This window comes from Uranotaenia lowii, chromosome 3 (genome assembly GCF_029784155.1).
Source record: "Uranotaenia lowii strain MFRU-FL chromosome 3, ASM2978415v1, whole genome shotgun sequence".
Classification (NCBI taxonomy): Eukaryota; Metazoa; Arthropoda; class Insecta; order Diptera; family Culicidae; genus Uranotaenia; species Uranotaenia lowii.
The window spans coordinates 139588010-139602110 of record NC_073693.1 but is presented as its reverse complement, the minus strand read 5'-3'; the positions used below and the strand labels follow the sequence as shown (position 1 = coordinate 139602110).

Sequence of the window (14101 nt, the reverse complement as noted above, 5' to 3'; positions counted from 1 at the left end):
CCGGATCGGAATCCATCTTGATGCCCTCGAAGTGTAGCGTCCATTTTCTTCTGGATCCTGTTCAGGATCACTTTGAAGAGTACTTCAAGGGTTGTACAGATCAACGTCAACCACGCCTGTTACCACACTCTGTTAAGTCTACTTTCTTAGGGACCTTCACAACGACACCCTGCATCCAGTCGGCCGGATATGTTACAGTATCTCAAATGTCAACGAAAAAACGGTGCAACATTCGTGCTGACAAGGCAGGGTCGCCTTTCAGAATATCAGCAGAATGGCAATCCCAGGCGCTTTGTTGAATTTCATGTCTTTGATTGTCGCTTCTATTTCAGCCAGCGATGGCACTTCCGAGTTGACACCAATAATGCGACTTTTTGTTGGCCTTCCGAGCTGCGGGTTCTGTTGGCCACAGCTATTCGTGACTCGGAAGAGTTGTTCGAAATGCTTAGTCCAACGTTTTAGCTGATTTATCTGTTCGATCTGTCAACAGCTGACCTGTTCAATCTATCAGCGGCGATGAGGCGATGAGAATTATCATAAAGTTATCGGATATCTCCAACGGCGGCGGCTTTTTCCTTATGATTGTTTTTTTTTCTCAAAATATCAATCCGGATTGATTGTTACTCTTTGACCTAAGAGTATCACAGTTTAAAGCAGGTAGTGTGGCAATATTTGTGTAAATATCATAGAATCCGCATTAGTTTTTTTCAATACCAATCAGGAAGGATCGTTTGATAAGTCAGAGGAGCTAGTTACTGCAAAACATCTTTGCATTTCTGGAACGGATGGGATTGCTGTCAAACGTGCCAAAACGTTGAAGAAGTCTTTCTGGGTAACCCGCCTGAGAAATTTCTAGGGTTTGTTTTCGATTATCTCTCGAAAATAGTTTCTGATAGATCTTAAATTTAAAAAAAAAACCTACCAGGTTTTTCCATACAGACTTGAATAAACACCCTTTAAAGCTGTTTTTTTTCTACTGCCGTTTTGTAGAATCATTGTATTATAATTTCAATTTATGATTTTATGTTCAGATTTTTAAATTTAAATTCAAATCAGTTTCTGATAACTTCCCAAAGCTTCGATCGAAGCTTTACGATAGAATTTTCTCACAAAAGCGCTTTTCCGAGAATGAGTTACCTAGGCTGAGAGTGGCGCTTGCTGGAAAAACTGAGCGGACTTTCCTGCTCCATTTCAGATTTGAGAACCAAACAAAAGCCGTACCTACCTACGTTTCTAATAAAGCGGAAAAGCGCATCCTTGAAGCAGGTCACGGACGTGTGTCACATTTTCTTTCTTGGGTTCACGCCAACTGGGTGGTTTCCAATCCATTCACCCCCGGTGTGTATGGGCGAAAATAAGAGAAGACAAATCGATTTACTTCGGATCCGATTTTTGATTGACAATGACGTCCCTGTTTCAAAGATTATTTATCTTTCTCTAATATTAGGAAATTTCGGATGATAAAAAACAATATCAATATTAATAAAATGTTTAGAAAATATATTTCTCTCTACACATTAAAACTTTTGTTAAGTTGAACTGCCATGCACTACTAGGTATACATATAAGAGTCCTTAGAACTTGTGCGTCGACGATAATTAGCTGCGTTGTGCATGGGCGCGCGCAATGCTGGGTCTAGTTCTTCCTAACACTTCTGGGCTTTTTCTATTGTTTGTTTTAATACTCAAACGTTTCATATTATAAGACACATTTCGATATAGTTTTTTTAGTTGATTATGGGATTGTCTTTAAAAAGAGGTGTCTAAATATTAACAAATTTGAACATATAGAATACTAAACTAAAAACATTTCATTCCAATCGCTTGGTGGTTAATAGAATTTAGCACACGATTACATTTTGGCAGAGTTATTTTCGATAAGAGTTTTACGGGAACAGAATAGGTAAAAGTAGTAGTTTAAATAAATTAAATTCGAAAGAAATCATTCTTTGTTAAAGGCACTTTTCTTCGTCCGTCACTTATGGTGGTTTAGCGTTTCATTTTCTCCAAAATCGGAATAATCATATCAAACTTCGGACGCTTGCCCGGATCTTCGTTCATGCAAATTTTAATCAGCTTCGACAGATGTGGTGACGTTCCCGGAGGAATCGTCACGCGAAGACCTTCCATGGCGATATGCATACCGGCTTCCATCGGTGAAAGATCCGCAAACGGGACCTCCCGGGTGGCCAGCTCCCATACACAGATGGCAAAGCTCCACATATCGCAGGCCTCCCAGTTGCGATCGGTCCGTTTCCGTTGCAACATATCCGGACTCATCCACGCCGGCTGATAGACCCGACCGCGCTCCTGGAACGAAAACTTTGCATCGGCCATGTTGATACGGGCAGTCAAGTCGTCGTCGATCTAAAAAATTAAATTTCGTTTTAATATTTTGAGATTAAAATCAAATATTGTGAATCCTGATTCAAAGCAATCGAAAGATTCCTTTTAATTCAACCACGGTAAGTAGCAACTTACTTTTTTTTAGTGAGCGCTGAATTAAAAGGAATCTTTCGACTGCTTTGATTCAGTTGAATCATTCAACCAAGTAGGCCCAAAACACAATAGAGAAAATATTGTTTAATATTCCCACTCACCATTACATGGAAGCTGTTGAGATGATACTCCGGGATGATTCGTTCCAGTGAGTGCAAATAGGCCATTCCACGGGCAATGTCCAGAGCAAACCGGACGGCTTGAGCCGTATCCACAACGATTCCGGCGGCACCATGCAGCAGATCGTACAGCGATCCCCGGGGCATGTACTGGCTGATGACGATCAATCGAGGCGGAGAATTGCAGGCACCGATCAATGGCAGAATGTTTGGATGCGAAAAGATTCGTAGTCTCGGAAATTCCTCATTGAAGTCACGACTAGTGCGGGTGTTGCATTCTCGGATGGCCAAGATCTTAGCGACGATATCGTTGTTTTGCCACCTTCCGCGCCACGTTTCACCTCCCGGAGTGATGGCCAGTTTGGAATGAAGCATCAGATCCTGAATGTTGATGCCCTTGAAACGGGACAAAGTCGCATCTCGAGACCGAGTTTTCAATCCCAGCCAGTTTTGGTCCTTGAAGCTGATCTTCTTCAGCTCCTGTCCACTCTCAATTGCCAAGTTGTGAAGCCTTTTGAACACAATTAAATGGTAATTTAAAACTAGTTTAACATAAAGAAAAATAATAAGCTAACTCACTTTGTGGCCACTGTCGATTTGGCCTTGTCCAGCGGGGTGTCGCCGTCCTTGTTGGCCAGCGATACCAGGGCTCCGTTGTTGACCAGTTCTTCGGCGATAGCTTGGTAGCCCCAGAAGCAAGCGTAATGCAGCGGTGTGTTTCCGTGTTCATTTGCCGCATTGACATCCGAACGGTGGCGAGTTAACTATTTAAAGATACATAGAATTAAGTTCCTTAAGTTCTCAACCAGGGTTCAACACGCAGGAGTGCGTCGAATGAGAAAGAGCAAATAAAACGCAGCTCTTTCGTTCTCGGTTCACGGGCACATTTGATTGCTCGAAATTCTCTCGAGAAATTTGCGACCAAAACGCAGATTGAAAATTTTTGAGCTGAGCGAATTTGCGCGCGCCTATTCGAGAGCTCGAGCGGTTCGAAAACTGCGTTTGCGTTTATCTAGCCGCGTGCGTTTAGGAACACCGAGCATCTACCGTGAGGACACGGCGGCTCACCGATCAGCGCGCGCGGCTCTCTTTAGCACACGGTGTGTGGGCCGTGTGTTTTGTGTTTGGGGGGCGATTAAGAAATCTGTACGAATAATTTAATTAATAGAATTGGTTAAACAGTTTGTAGCGCGCAACGGGATTGGTGGGAGGGTTATTACAATGAATGTTAGAAGTTTTAAAATATTTATAAGTTATAATTACCAACACTAGTAACTATGAAATTTTTACCATGAACTAGAAAAATTTCGCGAAAAAGGCCAAAATTAAAGAGCTTTACGCAAGGGTTGTTAAAATGAAACCGTTTAGATCGATCATATTGATCGATGGTTGGAATATTAATCAGTTGTTGTGTCTTTGGGGAGATTAAACGCGAAATTAAAACAAATTAATGATGATTAACGGCACTAGTACCGCGAGAAATTAGTTTAGCTTCGATTTCAACATGCAAACCCTCTAGTGAAAGGGTTTGACTTGTAGGTGACGAAAAATAGTGTCGCGAATTCGCTAGTACAAGCTACTAATGTTAGTACCGCGAGAAATGTGTTTAGCTCCGATTTCAACATGCGACCCCTCTAGTGGAAGGGTTTGACTTGTAGGTGACGAAAAATAGTGTCGCGAGTTCGCTAGTACAAGCTACTAGTGCTAGTACTGGTAGAAATGAGTTTAGCTCCGATTTCAACTTGCGACCCCTCTAGTGGAAGGGTTTGACTTGTAGGTGACGCAAACTAGTGTCGCGAGCTCGCTAGTACAAACTACTAGTGTTAGTACAAGTAGAAATTAGTTTAGTTCCGATTTCAACTTGCGACCCCTCTAGTGGAAGGGTTTGACTTGTAGGTGACGAAAACTAGTATCGCGAATTCGCTAGTACAAGCTACTAGTGTTAGTACAGCTAGAAATTAGTTTAGCTCCGATTTCAACTTTCGACCAGTCAAGTGAAAGGGTTTGACTTATGGATGACGAATAATAGTGTCGCAAGTTCGCTAGTACAAGCTACTAGTGTTAGTACCGCGAGAAATTAGTTTAGCTCCGATTTCAACTTTCGACCGGTCAAATGAAAGGGATTGACTCATAGGTGACGAAAAATAGTGTCGTGAGTTCGCTAGTACAAGCTACTAGTATTAGTACAGGTAGAAATTAGTTTAGCTCCAATTTCAACTCTCAACCGGTCAAGTGAAAGGGTTTGACTTGTGGATGACGAAAAATAGTGTCGCGAGTTCGCTAGTACAAGCTACTAGTGTTAGTACCGCGAGATATTAGTTTAGCTCCGATTTCAACTTTCGACCGGTCAAATGAAAGGGATGGACTTTTAGGTGACGAAAAATAGTGTCGCGAATTCGCTAGTACAAGCTACTAGTATTAGTACAGGTAGAAATTAGTTTAGCTCCGATTTCAACTTTCGACCAGTCAAGTGAAAGGGTTTGACTTGTACATGACGAAAAATAGTGTCGCGAGTTTGCTAGTACAAGCTACTAGTATTAGTAGAAATTAGTAGAAATAAGTTCAACTCTGCTTTCAACTTTTGACTGGTCAAGTGAAAGGGTTGACTTGCAGGTGACGAAAAATAGTGTCACGAGCTCGCTAGTACAAGCTACTAATGTTAGTACCGGTAGAAACTAGTTAAGCTCCAAATTCAACTTTCGACTGGTCAAGTGAAAAGGGTTTGACCTAAACTAATTTCAACCGGTACTAACACTTATAGCTTGGACAAGTGAATTTGTCAAGTCAAACTCTTTCACTTGACCGGTCGAAAGTTGAATTCGGAGCTAAACTTATTTCTATCGGTACTAATATTAATAGCTCGTACTAGAGAACTCGCGATTTTATTTTTCGTCACCTACAAGTCAAACACTTTCACTTGACCGGTCGAAAGTTGAAATAGAAACTAAACTCATTTCTACCTGTACTAATGCTAGTAGCTTGTACTAGCGAACTCGCGACACTAGTTTTGGTCACCTGCAAGTCAAACCCATTCATTTGACCGGTCGAAAGTTTGAATCGGAGCTAAACTAATTTCTACCTGTACTAATACTAGTAGCTTGTACTAGCGAACTCACGATATTACTTTTCGTCATCCACAAGTCAAACCCTTTCACTTGACCGGTCGAAAGTTGAAATCGGAGCTAAACTAATTTCTCGCGGTACTAACACTAGTAGCTTGTACTAGCGAACTCGCGACACTATTATTCGTCACCTACGAGTCAATCCCTTTCATTTGACCGGTCGAAAGTTGAAATCGGAGCTAAACTCATTTCTACCTGTACTAACACTAGTAGTTTGTACTAGCGAACTCGCGACACTATTTTTCGTCACCTACGAGTCAATCCCTTTCATTTGACCGGTCAAAAGTTGAAATCGGAGCTAAACTAATTTCTACCTGTACTAACACTAGTAGTTTGTACTAGCGAACTCGCGACACTAGTTTTCGTCACCTACAAGTCAAACCCTTTCACTAGAGGGGTCGCAAGTTGAAATCGGAGCTAAACTAATTTCTACTTGTACTAACACTAGTAGCTTGTACTAGCGAATTCGCGACACTATTTTTCGTCATCTACAAGTCCATCCCTTTCACTTGACTGGTCGAAAGTTGAAATCGGAGCTAAACTAATTTCTAGCTGTACTAACACTAGTAGCTTGTACTAGCGAACTCGCGACACTATTTTTCGTCACCTACAAGTCAAACCCTTCCACTAGAGGGGTCGCATGTTGAAATCGGAGCTAAACACATTTCTCGCGGTACTAACATTAGAAGCTTGTACTAGCGAGCTCGCGGCACTATTTTTCGTCACCTACAAGTCAAACCCTTTCACTAAACGGGTCGCAAGTTAAAATCGGAGATAAACTAATTTCTACTGGTATTTGTTCCGTTAATCATCATTAGTTTGTTTTAATCTCGCGTATGTACTATCTTCCTATAGAAAAGTCAACAAATTAAATTTGAATCATATTCTTATTTAATCGATCTGAATCCCATTGTCTAAATTTACTTTGCATTAAAAGTGGTCGCGACAGTCAAATTCATAACATTTCAATGTTACAATTGAAATTTCGTGACATTATAAATATCGATGTCGCCGTAGCATTTCCAAAAAAAGGATGTCATTCATGGTTTCGAAATTTTACTAGTTAATGGTAAAATTTTCATAAATACTAGTGCTTGGAGCTATTAATAATATGTAACGTAAACCTCCTACATTGATTCTTTTAATACTCCCGCCAAGTATATTGCCTGCTACCATTAGTTCCAACTATCTTGCTGCACGCTGGGCCAAGTTGAACCATTAATGTTTGAAAAATAACCATAATGGCAGTTTAGTGGATCAAGTCGTTTTATGAGTTTTCAGTGAAAACTCATAAAATGAGATTTCGTAGAGAACTTGAATAATGGTTATTTTTCAAGCATGGTCGAAAAAGTAAAAATGGGTCAAAATTAAAAGGAAATACTTGTTTTTAAATATGAATCGACTTCTATTTCATTCAATAAGTTAAATATAAGGTATTATGTATAATATTATTAATATTCATGGCTCTGCTGGCACTGTTACATAAGTGGAAGAAAGTTTAGCCGGTGGAGGGAATAATTGCGTCGGCCACTGTTACCACAGCTACGAATGGTGCGCTGCTTCCTTTCCTTCAATGTTCAGCTTCCCGCTCTGCTGTGATTTTAGTACCAGTTTCTCCGAGCATATTTTTGGAACCTCCGGATGCAGCAAACGTAGGGAGTTACGGAACATTCTGTAATTTTTTTTCCATGGTAAATAATCTCGGAACAGTTGCAGAAATTTCCAAAATGATTTTCTTACCCAAAGACGTGACGGCAGCTGGAGACATATAAAGTAATAACTCGTTGAGTCAATCGACGAATTTCTGTCTGCGGCGGAACTGCTGTTGCTTCCGACTCCAAGTAACTCATTGCTGCTTCACAACTCTCGTCTGAAAATTAAATTTAAAAGAATATGACGTTGATGATCAATCTAAACATATTTATTTCTATTAATTGCATTAACGGGTATTATCAGGCGAATACTTACAATTTGGGTATCAGGAGATTTATATGAAATTAAGTCCAACGCGGAACCACAAACAAAAAACAAACACTTCAGCGATTGCAAACATGGCGTCTATTTTTTCAGTCATTTTTTTTGTTGAATTTTAACCATTATCAAACTTTTCTTCATGAACTCGGAAAATGGTTGAAATTAAACAATTCATAACGGTTGAAAAATAACAATTTAAGCAGTTCTACTAAAAATCCCATAAAATGTATGAAAAACAATCATTTATGGTTAAAAAAATATGAGCGTGTGATGAAATTAAACACACAGATTTATCAATCGGGCCACGGCAAATACAAAACACAAGCCCCACACTAGAGCAGGGGTGCCAGGTGGTTCCGTCAAAAATCAGGACAACGCGAAGTTAAAAATCAGGATTTTTCAGGACACCTCTTTATTCATGAAAATAATAAGAATTTCTGATTGATTACATAAATAAAGGCGCAACACAGGTGCTGTAAACACCTTCATTTATGCAACAACAGAATGCAACTTGTTGGCTGGCCAGTAATTTATATCGAAAAACACCATTTAAATATCATCTGAACCAAAGAGAAACATCTGTTAAATAGGTTTAACTATTTTATAACCTATTTATTCATTTTTCTCATACTTTAACTACAAATTCGATCATATTTAAAAAGTTTTTATGAAAATCAGGACAAATCAGGACATTTTAGGGACAAATTTTCAAAAATCAGGACAACTAGAAAGTTTTTGAAAAATCAGGACGGTCTCTCGAAAATCAGGACAAATCCTGATAAATCAGGACACCTGGCACCTCTGCACTAGAGCCCGTGCGCGCCGCCCGGTGACAAGAAGAGAGCCGCCTCAGACCGTTTGGAGGGCCGCCGCGAGCTGCATTGAGAGCCGCTGCGTGCTGTTCTGTTAACCAAAAGAGAGACCTCGCACGCCGCTCGGTTAGGTTAGGACGCGCAGTGAGCTAGCCGTGCCTGTCTGACTCGGCCGCTCGCGCAGATTTCGGATAGCGCATCTCGTCGACGAGAACGAGTGGAAAAGATAGAGCGAGCGTGTTTTTGTTTAGAGCGAGAGTGCGTCAACGGCCAGAACGCAAACGATGAAGTGTTTTGCACGAGAGAATGGTTTGCGTGTGTTGCGCGTGGCTAAAAGAGTGCGTTTTGTTGAACCCTGTTCTCAACACAAAAAAAGGTTTAAATAGGACATCCCAAGCTGGCTTTGACGCCAGATTCGATAGCAAAATTAGACTCAATTGAGAAGCTAACAGCAAAATGAACGAATGCAAAATGAGACCTCGTTGAACGTATATTTATTCCCAAAAAAAGCAAACTGAGACCGATTTTAATATGTTCCGATAGCTAAATGAGGCATCCACAAAGTTTAAGATGCGAGCAAAAATGTGCTTGAGAGTGGCAGGCAGCCATGTCGAACATTTTGTAGATTGGCCCAAAAACTGACCTGTGCCAAATTTCTGCTAAATTGGATTTGATTTTTGGGTGCCTCAAAGCGACCAAACTTTCCGTTTTTGGACCCTTAAAATCATTTACGGGTGGACTAAACCATTTGGCATCGATACTATAGTTTTATTTTTAATTTTTTTATGGTTGAAAACCCGAAACTTTGAGGCATCCCTAAATCAAATCCGATTGACCGGCAATTTTGCATAGTTCAGTATTTCGGGCCAATCTACAAAATGTACAATGATCGGATTTCAAAATTCGATCATTGCCACCTCAATAAATTTTACATAACAGCAAAATTTGGTTCCCATATCCTCTTAAAATGTGATCAGTCAAAATGATTGGTTAAGGCGATGTTTTGTGTTACAAAATACACAGTAAACTGAGAGAACTTTGATCACTTTTTCGTCTATTTTTGAATATTCTCGAAAGGGTTTCTTATACGTTACACCTGAAAATATTTAAAACATTCACTGTGGTATTGATTACAAAACCTTATCGTCCTACATAGCTACAATTGGATGTTTAAACAAAAATACGATTTCATGTTTCGAGGTCACTTTGATTACCTGATTTTTAGCCCTACACAGAAAAAAAATCTGAATCCTTAACGACACTGAAATTGAAAACCTTTATTATTACATGACATGGAACGCGATTTATTGATGTAAATTTACAAAATAAGAACTGTTGAATCCTTAACAGCACTGAATTCTAATGACACAAATATTACTTGACACGGAACGCGATTATTTGATGCAAATTTACATCACATATGATGTAAATAAAAAGAAGCATCACATACGACGGAATTTTCAGTGCGAATTAAATATTACACGTCTTAATATTTTACATGTCTTTCAAATTTTACACGTCTGTTGAGATTGCAGACGTGTAATATTCAAATCGCACTGAAAATTCCATCATATGTGATGCTTCTTTTTCGTTACATCATATGTGATGTAATTTTACAATTGTTTTTTGGTTACACAAAATTCTCAACAACACTGAATTGGAAATTTCTCAAAATTACACGACATGAAATATTACAATACACTGAACGTGATAATGTCATGTAAAATTATAAACTGTGAAGAACAAGACCAGACAAATGTGACAAAAACTGTTAAGTCGTGCGCCAAAGTATTTTCCCCGCGCGCGAGTAAGTTAATCGGTGTTGATGGTTCCCGGAGATATCCGAAAAGCAGGGATGCGGTTCTGGAAGCGGATCCACGGTGTTCAACATTGGATCCGGTACTTCGCGGAAAAAATTAAAGAAAAAAAATATAATGCATGTGTGTTAAAAAAAATTTTGCCGCTTAATAAAATGAATCATATTAATTATAGATGAGTTTTATTTTCATTAAGAGACGTGAAAATTCCAGTATTGAATCATATTAACAATAAATAAAACAAAACAAATTCCAATTGGAAAGTTTTTCTTCCAACATTCAGTGATTTTATAATTTACATCATTTTTATTTTACACGTTGCTAAATTTTACATCATTTTTTATTTTACACGTTCCAAATATACTGGCGTGTAATTTCCAACTAGCACTGAATATTCCGTCATATATGATGCTTCTTTTTATTTACATCATATGTGATGTAATTTTACAGATTTTTTTGGTAGTGTGTACCCCTGCCCTATCTATTTTAGTTAAATTTACGATGCTATTCAACTATGTAAACCTGATAATATCAGTTGCAATCATTATTTGTTGGATTCGAAAATTTTGTTTCTCACATTTTGAACCACCACCTCTCATGCTTGGGGAGCATAATGATGCTGCATACATTTAGGAGTAAAAAAATATGAAATATTTTTAAAAAATTTGAACCACAAAACAAAACAAAAATGAGATAGAGGCAACCAAGAGGGTTAAAAATTGGTTTATACGATCTCTCAGATTTCAGAATCAACCATGTTGATAGCTTCGTTGCGTTTGTTTACCTTTAATGCATAGAACAACATCACCTCACTTCACCGCGCTCTCCTCGCCTACTTTCTGTAAAAGTCAGAAAACCTTGTATTTTAATGACTTTGGAGGCAACTTCCTAGGTGTATTGTTATCTTTTGGATTTTGTTGTCTTTTTTCTTCAACATTCATCATAGCAAAGACCATAGTTAAACTGGTTAAACAATAACCATACATTGATATTCAATTTAACAATAAATTTCATCGTAAAATCATATTATTTGATTACCACTTTATATTACACAGAAAAAAATTTTGAATCTTACGTGTCATTGAAAATGGTTAGCTTTAAAATAATACAACCTGTAATTTCGAAATCACGTAATTTTCTATTGATAGGTTGAAAAGTAAATATAAAATCATTGAATATTACAGTGAATGTCCTGTAACAAAAAGGAGCAGGACATGTACTGTAGTTTTACAGTTCGAAGCATTTATTTTTAAGTGAGAGCATTCTTTACAGGCCGGTTTTGAATTTCAGGACTGTAAAATTTTGAGCGATTGTGGCTAGTGTTTGTGAATGTTCGTTGCGCGGATTCTGAACATTAATTGGTACAGATTTTAAATTGAAATTAAGCATCAATTGTGAACACTGCAGTGACTGGTTTGCCAATGGAATGTGATGTGAGGACAGCACGAGTAGACTTGTTTCCATACATGTCGATTGATTCCGTCAAGCAATGGCTTAGTAGGCGCGCTTCCTTGGTCCTTGGTCCGAAGCGGCCGAAACTACATGTTGGAGGAGAGTCAAAGAACGGGACAGATCGCTGTGAAACGGGACAGTCACCGGGTGGCTTAGAAAGGGAACATCCGGCTGCATCGGGCCTTCAGAGTTTTCCTGTCAAACTCCGAAATGTTGCATCAGCAGTGGTTCACCCATTTCTCAACGGTTATACAAATGCATGCTGCAGTCATCCGTTATCGAGGTTATCGATATCGAGAGCGTACGAGAGCAACTGAACATGATCGATATCCACGTAGCCAAGTTTGTCTAAAGAACTTCAAATTTATGATTCTTTTTAAATTCCAGGGTCTCTCGTTTTGGAAATAATTCCTCCACACATAATGTCAGGCACACGAAAGATTTGACATCATCACAATATTCGGATGCTGCCACAGAACATCCAGTTCGATGAACAGTAAGTAATGAAGCATTTTAAGACCTTATTTTAAATCCTGAATATGAATTGACTAAAAAAGCAAGCAAATTTATTAGAATCGTATCGGTATCGATTTTTTAAAAGAGCGTTTTTCTAAATGTTAATAAATCAAGCTTTAAGCTGAGTGAAAAAGTACGCTCAAGGACCAACATTTTGATTAAACATACTTATCAAAAAATATTTTAATTTAAAGATGTTAGACAAACAAAATAATATTTTTTTGCTAGGAGCTTGCATGAGGAACTGTTAAATATTAAATGCGATTTCCTCAAAACAGCGATGTTGGCACATTCGTCCTTTACTAAAATCGATAACGATCTTACTTTTTTTCAACAGCTTTCAGGGAAAGTCATATCACTGGTCATATTCTTTAAAAATACAACGATTTAGCGTGATACTTCTGAAGCAAAATTTTAAGGTATACTAATTTGTGAGAAATGAAATGGAACTCAAACCTGTTTCCAGTGTTTTTGTGGCAGCAATCCTAAATAAAGTGTCGTCAGTGATGTAGCCGTCGCTGATGATGACGAAAACTTCGCTTCTGGGATTAAACGACAATATTATTTTCACCGTGGCTTGAATATCCATCACTTTTCGATTTGGCGATGTGCATTGGTTTTATGCTCAACCGGCTGTGCATCCTGCGTTGATTAATGTTTTTCAAATTATGAATACAGAAATAATTACATGAAAACTTACCTTACAATCTAAACTTTGTTATTTTCAGGATTCTCGAAATTCGCTTTTTTTAGAAAACGCGAAAAAATAAACATTTCGGTACCGAATTTAGAAAAGGGCGATTTGAAATGTAGGGCAGGCTGAATCAGGATGGGATAGCTATGTACCTAGATGTGAAGGTATAATATTCCATTAATTTCAAATGGATTAGTCGTTCATCATCAAAGTTGAGAATATTGTACAGTATATTGTAAAACTTTTGTTAATACTTATTCTTAAAAAAATCCCATATAATCTTTTTTAGAGTAAGGATGTTTCTACCAAAAAGGTTATTCCCATGTGTTTTATTTTTGTATTGAGCTCTTAAAATTTGGAATGGTTTTTTGGAAACATGTGGCAATAATTTCGATAATTATTTTAGATGAACCATATTTCATTATTTGATTTTCATTCAAATCCCTAGCTTTAATCCCTAAAGCTTTAATATCATCGGAATCGTGAACTCATAACATTTTTTCTGGGCTACTCAACCACGTATGTAAGCGAGAGCAGTGAAATCGCGTACCTGAGTTTCTATACATTCTGCATCTGCCCTACTTTTTATCTTTTTATGCAAGGTTTATACGGTTTATACCGATACTCATTATCTAACCATCTTGTTTTTGCTGAATCTGCGGTTCTGCCAAAGATGCCAGGAGATAAGATACATTTAGAAAAAATCTTTAAATAACTTAATATTATATTAGAAGTTTTAATTCAACTTTTGTAAATTTGTTTACCTTTTTTAAAATTTTGGGATTTCAGTTTATTTAACCATAATAGTAAATATTTGTCAACAGGTTTAGTCAGTAAACTGCTATTGAATCATAATGTTGAGTCAAGAATAAGATAATAATCAACGAACATTAAGTGGTCAGAGGGACTTAATTTGGATTTTTTATAGTTTTTGAAATTTTGAGAATCAGTAAATATTAATAAGGGAAAGTCAGAACAACTGGCACCGAAGATTGCTGCAGATTATTTATCAACTGTGCTCAAACAGCTGATCAGCCGGATGTTTATATAAATATTTCCGAGCAGTCCGTAAAGTCCGGGAAAATAAGCTTCGGTTG

At 38.0% G+C, this 14101-nt stretch overlaps 1 protein-coding gene across 1 annotated transcript in view; it reads right to left on the bottom strand.

The window, feature by feature from the left end:
- Window positions 1-1479: 1479 nt before the first annotated feature.
- LOC129757481 (integrin-linked protein kinase) overlaps window positions 1480-14101 on the bottom strand; it is a 28319-nt gene continuing 15697 nt past the window's right edge. The window contains exons 3-5 of the mRNA XM_055754726.1: window positions 3197-3381; window positions 2600-3128; window positions 1480-2366 (exon numbers count right to left, since the gene is read on the bottom strand). Coding sequence (XP_055610701.1) covers window positions 1989-2366; window positions 2600-3128; window positions 3197-3381 — 1092 coding nt within the window. The 3' untranslated portion in view covers window positions 1480-1988. The remainder of the gene's footprint in view (window positions 2367-2599; window positions 3129-3196; window positions 3382-14101) is intronic.